Here is a 13,383-nt window from a genome sequence, read left to right on the forward strand (position 1 = left end):
TGTAGCCGCAATAACTTGCATGGTCGTAATCGACGACACTGTAAATAATATTTCATTGTCCAATTAGGTTAGATACATCTACGTTAATTGGATGAGCTTAGGACAAATTTATTGTGGAAAATAAAATACTTAAAAAAAAACTTTTTAAAAAAACACGTTTTTCTTGTGGAATAAAAAGTAGAAAATAAAATACTTAAAAAAAACTTTTTTAAAAAACACGTTTTTCTTGTGGACTAAAAAGTAGAAAATAAATTATGGTTCGCCCCAAAAAAACGTGTGTCGGGCAGATTTATGATTAAAGCGAAAAGCACACAACACTTAAATTTTGGAAATTTGATGGTGAACGTACAGCCCGACCCACGTTTTTTTGGGGCGAACCATAATTTATTTTCTACTTTTTAGTCCACAAGAAAAACGTGTTTTTTTAAAAAGTTTTTTTAAGTATTTTATTTTCTACTTTTTAGTCCACAAGAAAAACGTGTTTTTTTAAAAAGTTTTTTTAAGTATTTTATTTTCTACTTTTTAGTCCACAAGAAAAACGATTAAGACTTGATTAAGTATGACTTGACGTACGTATCGATGATACGCAGCGTCAGCGCCTGCTCGTCTATAACGTGAGCGCCCGCACGTCATACTATATATATACTATATATATACTTTACTCAATTAAACTAATTTCGGTCTCTAATTACTAGTTTTTATGATTGTATCTGAAATTGTTAGGCGAAAATAGCCTGCATGCCGAATTTCAGATCTCTAGAACAATCAGAAGTGGGCTAATTTTCGTTGTCAATGTTAACAACAAACAAACAAACAAACAAACAAACAAACGCGAAGCTAAGCTAAGAAAAACGTGTTAAAAACGTGTTAAAAAGAAGGTGAGAAGGTCTCGGTGAAATCCGGAGGAGTTGGGACTTCATATCAAGAGCTACCGAAACGATTTATGCGATTCCTACAATTATAATTTCGTTGCATGATAAGCAATTAAATATATAACAGAAAAAAGCATGGACTTTCGTGATCATTCTTCGAAATTAAAATTTTGAACAGTTGGAGGGAGTTTTGCTAATTTATTCATCGTGTTATCAAGAGGTAAAGTACTATTAAGCTGTTCTTAAAACATGCTAGGGCGATGCAAAGTGGTTTGGCACGTAATAGTCGTTAACTATGGTTAAATTATGAGCCATGATCGTTATCGGTATAGTCAAAGCTCAAACTGCGGACACTTTATCAGTTCAAAGGAGCCGACCGTCTTTGTTCGAGCCGCCCGACTCCATCTCTAGGACAGTTCAAAGATAACACATTAGGCACTTGATAGCGGGAGTTGTAATGCTATCAGTGTCAATAAAGCTTGGTTGGTTCTTGATGTCGATTACTTAAAACCGAAGGAGTAAACATTCCTTGCAAATCAGGATATTTTCCAAATTCAGTACCAAACTAATTCAATTGTTCTTAATTTATAGAATGTCTTTATAAATTTGTATACAGTGTGTAAAATACTTGCAAGAGTTGAACGTTATGTTGAAACAGCATCGCTACTTTTGCATTAGTTACTATTATTCACGCAAAATATTTAAATGTAGTAAAAATTCGAACTAGAAATGACATCAAAATTTTAATCTTACGGAGTCTCAAATACGAAATTCGACGCGAATTGCAGTAAAAATCAAGCTGTGGAATGATTCATAAAAAATTAGATAAAAACGATGGGAGAATTAGAAAACGGGTGAAAAATAATTAGTTCCTAGACGAAAAGCTAAAGGATCAGCTTGAAAAGTCACATAAAAGTAGATTTTTTATGCGAAGCCCACCAATCATGTTCGAAAAAAAAACTATAGAAAGAGATCTGCTTCCAATGCGTAACTTCAAGCATAGCTTTCATTCTCGTCGTCTTGATTTGCGTTGGGATAAACACAGACCAGTCTGCTCGCCTCCTGCTGTAAATAAGGTGGGGCCAATATTCGGTTCGCTACCACTGAACATCTAAACTCGAGACCCAGCGAGAATGGCGAAAAATCACACGCAGCGGATTTATTCTTTGTCGTATGACAATTACTTTATTTACAGTAGACATTCAAGTTTAACTCTTTGTTTAATGAAGATAACGTAGCAGTTGACTATAGCGCTTAGATACAGATAACATTGACGACGTATAACGTACTGGTTTCAGTCATCAAGAAAATAAAGAAGTGTTTACAAATTAGCGTGCCTATTTTCTAAGCAAACATGGAAGTTTTTACTTTGGATAATAAAAATACTAGCATTTTAGAAATTTGTTTAAATAAAAGCATTCAATAACAAGTTTCTATGAAAAGTCAACAAGATAGATCAGAATGCAAGAATGATAAACGATGTCGCTGGTACAGTTTCTGGTTATTCCACAATCCTACACAGTTTAAGTTTGCATCAGAGACAGAAGTTCTGCACACTCGGTTCTTACTCAACAAATGTGATATTATGTAGTACGTAAACCAGACTACAAGAATTTCTCACAACATATTGAAATTTCTCCATAGTAAATGAGACAAACAATACAGCAAACTTGTTAACCGCGTACATTTTCCAAGTTTCGTTCAAGATTTAACGAAAATTTTTTTGATTTAACAAAAAAAAAACACGATAATTATAGCACCGAAGTTTGCACGAAAATTCTTGAATAATTAATCGTTTCAAAGCCTCTAAATCCCAACAACATGAGGACCTGAAAGATCCCGAAGCTCATCAAGATAAAAGCACGAATTCGATTTGTCGTCCGTCTCTTATTGAATCTTGCTTATCAGCGACTGCGATAACAGGATTAAGTTCATTGTTCCGCACAGTAAATAAATCATTTTATATTCCAGAGACTAAATGTCAAGTATGCTGCAACACCACCTAAGCGAACTTTTGGTCAACTCCGCACTGTAAATTACGCATCATTGTTTTTCGTGCCCGCCTTGGCCAATCATTCTCCATAAGTTCTAACATAGAACCCATCAATTAATGATTTAATTTCATGAATATGAATGCAGAACTTGTCATCTCGGAAGAATGTTTACGATATAATGAACTTATGGGCGCGTGCGTCATCATTCACGACCACTTTATTCTGTGAGAGCAAGCAAATAACATTGAACCTCGATGTGAGCGAAATGGGACTGATGATGCATGCAGCACAGAGGCCCGCAGGAATAGAACCAAGAATAATGTACAGAAATTTAATAACTAAATCGTACGAAGTCTTCATAATAACACGACGCATACAAACGTAGGTTATTTGTCGGCATTGAACAAACGCACAAGGTGTATGGACTACGAAAACACGAGAGCGTTAAAAGAATGCTTGCCGATCGACAACATAGAAGATTAGGTGCCTAGTATGCAAGTATGTAGTGTGGTTAGGTAGTTAACTAGAGCATGCGTAGTATAAAGCATGCGATGAAGCAACCTCGCCCAGCCAAGATGTCGCAAAATAAAGAAAACCAGCAAAGTCTCAATCTTCTAAAAATAAAAAATTATTCATAACCCAAAAAGGCGGACCGTCACAAATGGTAAGCCGTCTATAGATGACAAGGCAGTAACTGCAATAGACTCCCAGAGTGAAGAAGTTCCAAGTCGACACAATAAAATAGTTACGAAACAGAATATCGCTGACACGAGCCATCGACCGCGTGCACGATAACGAAAGAAAAGAAGCAAGGCATCATGCCTACACTTGACCCCATTCACAACTGAGACTTGGTTAGTCGGTTACAGCGAGCTCTGTGATGGTGCGCTCTGGAACAACGCTACCTGCATGGGAATGCTGAATGTTATGGGCCCTCTGACTATTACACGTGCTACAATTGATAGCAATATAATAAATCTTTTTAGGATTGACACTAAGTTTGTCTTTTTCCAAATTCTAGACATGGCAAAATTTTTAAAAGATTGCTGCGGTTTTTAACCAAGACTTCCTTCTGTTATCATGGCGTTCTTAACCAGCAGTTCACCCCGCCGATTTTGATCATTAATTTTAAAACTAACAGAGATCGCACGATGGACTCACTGCTCCAATGTTGACGCTCTTGACGCGAGTCCTTGACACATTTGGCCAGCCCCACCACGGGAGATAACATCATTTATGAGGATTCTGAGCCTATACAGTGATCAATAAAATATCAGTCTATCGTGAATGTTGGTCACCCTAAAGCATGCGCTCCAAGTGCAACATTACAGAATAGTTAATTCGAAATTTTCCTTGGAAGTTGTATTGTATTTCCAGCGTGACGTCGTTAGCCGCCATGAAATTTCAGGGTGTGGAATGCCATGGGCCAGTAAAAGACAGTAAATAAATTAATGGTCAATATAAGATCAAACAAGACATTCAGAGATTCGGAACAACAAAGGAGGGACTAAACAAAACATATCAGTTTCACTTAGTTTCAAACATATTAGTAATAAATGCCAAATAAATCATTTCTCGCAGGAAAGATAAATGGCAAAGGGTATAACGTCTTTGAGCATTTCCAGAAAATGTATTAAAAAAAATTGACCAAAAAAACTAATTACGAAGAACCTCTACATTAACTCAAATCAGAAATCATGAGTTCCCGTTCAATATATTTACTGGAAAAAATATAATTTACAAAAAGTTTTCTATTGTGAACGCACTTTATTCAATAAGTGCAGGGAGAAGCGCCGCGAGGAGGTCTTTGATATGTCAACAAATGATGCAAATAATGCAGAGCGTAGAAGCACTAAAAATTACAAAATTGCTGCGTCGAAAATATACTTATTTCCGCCGAAGATGATATAATGAAGAAAGAAGGTAGAGACTATAAATGTACAAATAAATACATTAATTTAAAATCTACCGGTTTTCTTAGTTGTACACGAAAACTTAAGGTTTGCAAGTACATATTTTGATTTCGTGCTTCATAATAGGAGACCAGGCACGCACCATCCGATAACTAAAAGATAACACACAGGGTAACACCTTCATTGATCATATAAAATGCCGGAATCATAACACAAGAATAAAAAAGGTTTGATCTACAAAGGAAAACAATAACCAGAAATATTTATAATGATATTTTAATGATGCACAACGAGAGACTAGGATTGTAACGCTATTTGTTGAAAAGTTACACAGGACGGCTTTTTTCTCGATAGGTACTGTTTCTTGCTCAGATAGCTAGAAACTCGATAAAACAAAGTATCATGCAAAACATTCCTAATCTTTTAATAGTTCCGAGTGAATAAGTAAATAGAAAACTCGATCATAACTTAATAGTTCAACCGTGAAAATTTAATGCAGTTCTAATTTATTATACTGATCCTATGAAAACTAGGCATAGCGAAATAAATATCAAATTGCTTTCCAGTATCTGCAGTAAAGCCAACGTTGCAACTTTAACTATTTCGTACTCTTTTTTTATTATATAAGGCCACAATATAATCCTTCTTAATGTATTTTTATCACATATAAAGATCCACGTACCCATTTTATTTAGAATAATAATCAGACTTATGAAAAGTTTTGTCTTTCTTTCGAATTCTTCGCCAATATAGGTTGCGGGTACACGGTGCCACTAGTGGGGGCCACTGTAACTTTCCAATCGCCACTATTTACCCCGCTACTGTTCACGTCGAGTCTTTCCAAGGCCAGTTGCACCTATAGACGAGGCCAGTAGCACGGCCAATAGTGGCGGTTATTATTTGAAAGTTGAACTGGCCGCCACTAGTGACACCGCGGATAACCACCCTGTCGGTGAGAAGATCACGGTATTATCTCTTGTAATGAGGAGGAGGCCGATAAATGTTCACAAATTTAGACGGGTCGCCAATCTTTGGGAACGAAAATGATTCATTTTCTTCGCCGATTTGCTCCACTTTTACGTTGTGGACCAGGAGCGACAAGTCGAAGAGAGGTTGTGCTTCCTTCACATACCCCTTTTGGCCGAGAGGCACAACGTACGTGTCGTACTCAGTACTGTCGTGACCATGCGAGTGTCCGTGCTCGTCTTCGTACTCGTTATGGGATTGGGACTTCAGTCCACTGGAATAATCACTGCCGTGACCGTCATCTTCGAGATACTTATAAGGACTTCCGTGGCCATCCTCACTGTTGAAGACTCCGAAATGCGATGACTGGGGACGATCAGAGTAAGAAGGGTGGTATCCCGTGGGCAGCTGAGCATGCGATGCCAAAGAGCTTTGGTTTGGTGGACCAAACTTCCGAGCACGAATTTTTGGTGACGGGTAGGTTTTGCTTGATCCGGTTCTTCTTTGAGGTTCTGCGTGCTGTGATCTCGATTGGGAACCTTGTCGTGAAGTCGCGAAAGATCTTCTTTCGGGTACAGATCGATATCTAACCTCTGGAACCCGATCAAACTGACGTCGGGTGGCTTGTTGCACGAATTCATTCGAACCCATGCCTGTGGACTTTGCCTTCATCTGATTCATCAATATTTTACTAACATGAGGAGGAACATTTCCAAGTTGGAGTGCCTCTTGTAGGCGCTTTTCAGGGCTAATGGGCCTAGGAGTAGTAACCTTAACGGCTGACTTCTTTTCCCCTCTCTGCTTCCGCGAAAATGGAAGATAATCATAGATTCCTAGGAGGCCCAGGGGATCGCTCCACTTGAGCTCTTCCTTACTCTCATTCTCAGGTTCTTTAACGTCGTTTCGAGGCTGAGCGTGCGAGTGTGAATGGGGAGATGGGAATATATTGGGTAAGTCAAAACCAAATAATTGGGGTTTCGCTGGGGAAGGCGTGGTAGTGGTTGTAGTCTTTTTGAAATGAATTGGCTTTGGAAGGGATTTAACGACCTGTTCATACATCTGAGAAGCAAAAACTTCACGCTCTTTCTCATGTGCATTTTCCGTATCAGTAATTTGCTCCTCGTCTTCATCATTTCCAAAATATGGATCGTGAACGTGGTAATCTCGAAGGCTGACATCTCGGAACGAGGATCCAGGTTGCCCGGAGTGTGGTTTACTTCCATAAAAATCTGATGGATTTACGTTTGATCCGATATTTTCTGATGAATAACGTATCGTAGGAAGCCGTATTTGCGATAAATCAGGAGGATCTTGAAACTGTGCATTGGAAGGCGAGAACGCTGGTTTGTGCACTTGGGAGGTCGAGAAAGCTGACGATAGTGAGGAGGGTTGTGAATACTGATGAGCATTGATATGCGACATATGGTGATCATGGTTGGGAAAAGCGTTTTCATTATTCCCAATTCCCTTTATCCGCGGAACGAACTTATTTCCTGGTACTTGATGATCAGATTCAGCGTAAGCTGATGAGCTGGCGTGATGACTCGGTCCCAATTCAGACTCGGTTGAGATCAGAGGCGTAGGAGTTCTAAACGTGCTAGCTTCGATACGACTGCTTCCTACTTCCTTGGACTGTAAATCTGAAATAGCTTTCAACAAAATTTGATTAATTTCCTTGCTCGAGGATTCTTGGTTGTTGAGCATGCTGTGAATTCCAGTCCCGCCCAACGTCTGCGTTAGAGGGATTGAAGCGACGGAAATCTTTCTCGCAGGCTTGAATTTCTCATTAGAAATTGGAGGATCGGAGTTGATTTTTTGTTCGCTATGAATCACGTGAGAATTGAGCGGGAATAAATCTGGACGTTGTTCATTTGGAACATCAATTGGATGTCCTTCTAATACAGCCAACTCCGTCTGGAGTCGCTTTAGCTGTTCAATTTGATGCTTTAGTTTTAAATCTAGAGCCAGTTTTTGCTCCAGGTGAACTTTTTGTTGATGTTCCAATTCTAACAATGAACTTTTAAATGTGTTCTGATGTTTGTTAATTTCTTGTTCTCCAGAAAATGTTTGCAGGCGCGAACTCCCCAACGGGAGTCTTTGCGCTTGTTCTTTTTCATTTGAAAATATCTGCTGAAGATTTGGGCTTAGGCTGGGTAAACTTTGTCTGTCATCATAAAATGGTCGAACACCAGGACGGTTATAACCGGAGTTTTGTGCATTACCGTCAGATCCGTCTATATTGTAATCTTCGCTTGCAAAAGCTTGTGTCGGAGCCATGACATTTGCATTTTCTTTTGAATACGTGTCAATGAACGGTATGTGAGGAGAATTTTGTGTAGGGAAAACTTTTCCTTTCGACGGCACATTGGAAGAAATCGAGTGGGGGCCAAAGACGTGCGAAGAATGCCTTCGGTCATTTGATTCACTTGTTTGAACACTGCGGTCGAAACCGAAAAGATGTTGTGCCGCTTGAACGGTTGGATTAGAAGCCGATTGCTCGTTTGGCACATGGCTCCCCAGTAAATGTTGAGCAGCAAGTACTATCGGTGCTGGGGTCGTTGTCAGCTGATATTCCTCTGCAGGAGTTGAAGCAATTTGGTCAAACGGAATTGTTTCGCTTTTTCCATTGGGACCCAAGATGATAAGATTGTTAACTTTGAATGTGTCTGGATGATACTCATTTAATGTTTGAACTTCAGCTGATTGTCGCGCAATGATTCGTTCAACATCGTCATCTGATCGTCGATTAGCCTGGAGCAGATCTCCCAGTTCGGCTTCATCAAGAGAAGAAAGGGAAGAGATGATGTCCTCGATGGTGATCACTTGCTTCTCACCAAACTCATCCGTTAACAGGAATTCGTTGCCAGATGGAAGAGTTTCAACGTGTGGGTGACCAATAGCTGCTCCAGAGTTATCGGTTGTTGAAGGATGCTCTTTCAGGGAAGGACTTCGCACCTGCGATTGGGTTGGGCGAGCCGAGGTCGCAGGGTCTACATGTACTCCTGAGGTGGCGCGTCTCGATCCCGAGGGTTGCTGAGCTGACCCAGGTCTTCGTGGAGGTTTTCGACTTCCACCACCAACAGACGATGATGATGATGACACAGCAGAAAAAGCCTCGGCAGTAGATTTCATGAAGGGTTCGTCAAAACCAATAGATTCCAAAAGAGTTTTGAAGAAATTTCCGTTGTTCTCTCTGAAGTGAGACTGACCTTTAGCACCACTTCGACTGTATTCTTTCAGCGCTACGACATCTCCTATAATGTGATTATCGATGGCTTTAATAACGTCTTCAAACAACGTGTTTCTTCGGTTTCCATTCTCGTCAGTCGTAGGGTCTACAAACATGTGATACAGTAAATCCAAAGTTCTCTTTTGAGCTTTCTGCTTCGTTTCATTGTGACTGCTATTAGTTGACACAAGATTGGCCCTGAAATTGGACTTGATCCCATTCAAAATTGAGGTGATATTATGGTTATAATAGGGAGAGGGCCTCTTAGTCACAGTTTCAATGAAAGAAGATGGTCCTGTAGTCCATGAAAGAGGTTTCTGGAAACTCGGTACTGGTGTGGTGGTCGAGAATTCTTCGTCTTTTTGCGTGAATATGGGTTTAGATGTAAATATAACGGGGCTAATTGAGTCCGAATTTGACTCTCGAAATTTACTGCTGGATGAACCAGCCCGGCGGTATGTTTGTTTAGTCGTCGTAAACCATTTGATCTCGGGTCTTTGCGTAGTTCTCTCACTGGACCCAATCATGTACGGCGATAGCGGGGCTTTAAGAGTAACTTTATTGTCTTCTTTGAGCGGCGGTTTTGAGGAAGCAAAATAAGCTCGGATGTGGTCACGAGTATGAGGTGGCGATCGGCGCCAGGGAGACTCGGTCGTAGAAGGGATCCCAATGGGATAACTTTTTTCCAATGGAGCTGGCGTGCTTTTAATGAAGAATTTCTGAAGATCTTTGACGGATGTGAGTGAACCTGCAGTAGACGAATCAAAAATGTCTTGGGAAAACCTTGGGGTCGTGGACGAAAAATTGATTGGCCTGATTCTCGGGCTTTGAAAGTGAGCTGAAAGTTGAGGAGCGGGCGTAGAACTGATTGCACTTAGCTTACTCTTTAAAATATCTCTCAGGAACTCTTCGGTCATTCCGATTTTCTCATTTTTATTAGCCCCATTCTGAGGTAAAATATATTCGTCGGAATGTCTAAAATTGTCATTGTTTGAATTTTGTTTTCTGTTGGGAATGACGGGCGCCTGATCGGAAACATTCTCGCCTTGTTTCTCACCACTCAGCTCCTCCAGATGTTGAGGCAAAATGTCTATTAGGTCTGAAAGATCCTTGATTATTTTCTTCATGTCCATAGACTGAGCATCTTGGTGATTAGAGGAATTGTTACGGGGAGCCGACGAGTTCCATGGATCATCATCTGTTCCGTCGGAATAGTCATAGTAAGCAGCAGACTCGGGGTCGACAAGTTGATGGTCTGGATGGTTGTTGTCATTCGTGACTTCGTGTTGGTCGTAACCCAAGGATGTTTCTGCGCCGCTATTGCGATCGGAGTTCAGTCCTGAATTAAGATTTTCATCGGCGAGTCCGTCTCCTTGAAATTCTTTCTTAGTTTCTTCGCTTCCATACAGCAAATAGTGCGCTAGTTTGTCCAAAACTGCGTTATCGGTTAGCGGGGATTGCGTCGCAGTATTTGGATCGATAAATTCAGATGTTTGACTTTTTTCGTATAAATCTAACCTGCGTGCGTTGGTATCAAACTTGTTAAAACCCTGCAAACCTGCTGAGGTCTTCGAATGATGCAGATTACTTGCCACAGAGTCTGGCTGGAATGCACTGTGAGACCAGCTAAAGGGCTCTGTATGAAAATGATCAGCAAAATACGAAGGAGCTGGAGTCGGAGTATAGAAATTGGCCGTCGCCGGAGCTTCAGACGACTTGGATATGTATTCACCCCAAGTCAGACCACGACTTTTCCTTTCACTTCCTTCACTGGATGTCTCATTTGCCCCCAGACTATGACTATCTGTACTGAATCTCTTGACTCTGTTTTTCTTCACATTATTTGTCGCTACTCCAGAATCTTTCAAGAGTCTCACAAGCTTGTCCGGCACTTTAGGAGCTGAATTTGTTAAATGGTTTAAAGATCTGCCTAGTAATTGTCGTCGCTGATTATCAGTCGACATTGATAGGTCAAGAAACGATAAAACTAACAGGAACAAGAATAGTGACGAGTAAATGGTGCTCACAACCTTCAGAGGCACCGAGCTTCTGCCATTTCTATTGGCGAATCGTTCATTTCTAACAACAAAAGTTCTAACGAGATAACAAACCCCTCCTGAAGAAATATTTCTAACTAGTTCTCCACTTGCAGAACCACATTTCTTGTTAACATTGCAATCGAATCTAAGACTAGCATTACCACTACCACAGATGCCGTCATTTTGACCGCAGGTGAGAGTGCTTGGATGAGAGACGCGCATGTTGCTCACTCTCTGTACACTGTCATATACGCAACTTGATTTTTTATCATTGAAACTTTTCGTGCGGTTACTGCAAAAGTTGTCTGTGTTTTCAGCGTGGCTTTCAGCGCTGAAGTTGCAGCTCCTTTTGATCGGGATGTCGTTGAGGTTTCTGGCGCTGGAAATGCTACTCATTGGTCCATCATCATTTCTGTTGTCGGAAGCCCCGGCGGCAGGAAAGCAGCGGCCAACGACTTCCGTGCCTCCGCGGCGAGGCCGCCTCGAGCTGGGCAGCGCCATCTGCAAGAGTGGGTGTGGTCAGACAAGCGTGTGTATATTAAGTGAAATTATCTACTGGAACAAATTGGAAGTTTCGAAGTGAAAGCAGAAAAGCGAATTTGGTGTTTTACTAAAATTATGTAAAAAGTCATACCGAGACCTTCATGCAAAGATATTAATAAGAGAAATATTGCAAAAAAATTTCTGGAAAAATGAGGTAGTGAGCCAGGTATTCGAGTAATCTATGCATGTGGAAACTTCAACTTGAAGGATGCAAAAGGGGAACATTCTGCCGAAAAATTTATGTTCCGGTATGTCTGGAATAAAAAAATGAAAAGAAGCGCTCACTCAACAGAGAAGAAATAAATAATGAACTGACATGGGAAAATAAGGCGTTTTATAATGTTATATCTTATGCCATCATCCTGTCTTCTGTATCGTGAAGAAAGTTATTGCTATTATTATTATTCCTATGAAGCAGTTATCGTGGCGTCTTGTTCAAACTAGCTTCGAGGGCATGTTGCACATAAGTTTAATAGCAAGCGAAAAATGAATAGACACGAGAATGGATCTGAACGGATAAAAATGTATAACACGCATAATTACGAGTTTAAAGCAAATCACTGTTAACACTTGAAGTGCTAACAGTGGTTTCAGTGATCAAGAATTCACTTAGCGGAATAAATCCATGAGAAGAGTTAAAATGCTAATATAACCGCTTAAAAATTTATGAATAGTTTTGCGCGTCATTGTAAAAAGCTGCGAAAAAAAATTCTTGCGCATTCACGTCGCTGATTTGACGACAAAAAAGAAGAAACAAATAAGCTTTCTCATAAAGGAATCTGAAAAATAAGCTTATTTTTTTCCATGACTCGTTCGGTGACCGTAAAATTCTTTTATGTCTTGATTTATCTGGTAATTATATGAAGACCTCGTAGAAGAAACGAAAAATTAATCTCCGACTTCATAACAAAAAATGCCTTGGGAATTGAAAGTTTGGGCTGTAAAAACTAATACAAGATCTGTATTGTTAGAGATTAAAAAAATGGCGCCGTGTGCACAGCTGCGCAGATGAGTTGCACATCACATAGAAGGTGAGAGAAACAAAACGAAAGTTCATCCTCATCGAGAATGAACATAAATTAAATTTGAGTGCAAGAGAAAGTAATGAAGCAACGTATGATAATGACGCTTGAAAAAAAAATCGAGGCAAGAAACCTATTTATAACTTTTGATGCATGGCACATTTTGGTGGCTGGCTTCACTAGCTCCATGGCTTTTATGTGCACGGCTGCTTCCACTTCATGCTGCTACTCATGACACTACAGCTTGGTTGTCCCAACTCGAAGCCATTGACCTTTGCGGTCGAGTAATGCTAAAGCGGAAACAATTCCCTCACTAGTAATTAGGTTTTTTGCCCGATGAACCTTCAAGTTTAATCCAGTATTGGGCTAAGAGCGCCCACATAAAAACATGCTGAATGAAGAGCATACTTTCTCTGTGGGCCTCAACTGCCGTTGTGGTGTTTCTGAGGCTTATGCTTTCACGCAGGACAGTTTTTAGTCCATTTCTTTCACGGCAAACAAAAACTTCTATTTATATTTCATTGAACGGCGCACATTATTTTTTTGACCATTCGGGATAATAACCAGATATAGACTGTAAAAGTTGTCGAGCCTCGTCCTTCCCTCCCCGAGCGTTGCGTCACGTGGTGGAGACATTCAGCTTTCTTTTATTAAAAAATGTGGAATATCCACAAGAGCTTTATCGTCGGCATGCAAGTCATGAAGATAAATCCATACAACGGACCCAGACAAATGACAAAAACGTATGCTAACATATGAATAATGCCTCTGTCTCCCAGCCAGTTGAAAAGACACATCGAACACT

General features: G+C 40.1%; 1 protein-coding gene across 1 annotated transcript in view; it reads right to left on the minus strand.

Annotated features, from left to right (window-relative positions):
* Positions 1 to 2,260: 2,260 nt before the first annotated feature.
* LOC125178690 overlaps positions 2,261 to 13,383 on the minus strand; it is a 28,091-nt gene continuing 16,968 nt past the window's right edge. The window contains exon 2 of the mRNA XM_047883049.1: positions 2,261 to 11,514. Within this exon, the coding sequence (XP_047739005.1) occupies positions 5,749 to 11,514 (5,766 nt within the window). The 3' untranslated portion in view covers positions 2,261 to 5,748. The remainder of the gene's footprint in view (positions 11,515 to 13,383) is intronic.

The sequence above is a fragment of the Hyalella azteca genome, unplaced genomic scaffold (genome assembly GCF_000764305.2).
Source record: "Hyalella azteca isolate HAZT.00-mixed unplaced genomic scaffold, Hazt_2.0.2 contig11898, whole genome shotgun sequence".
NCBI lineage: Eukaryota > Metazoa > Arthropoda > Malacostraca > Amphipoda > Hyalellidae > Hyalella > Hyalella azteca.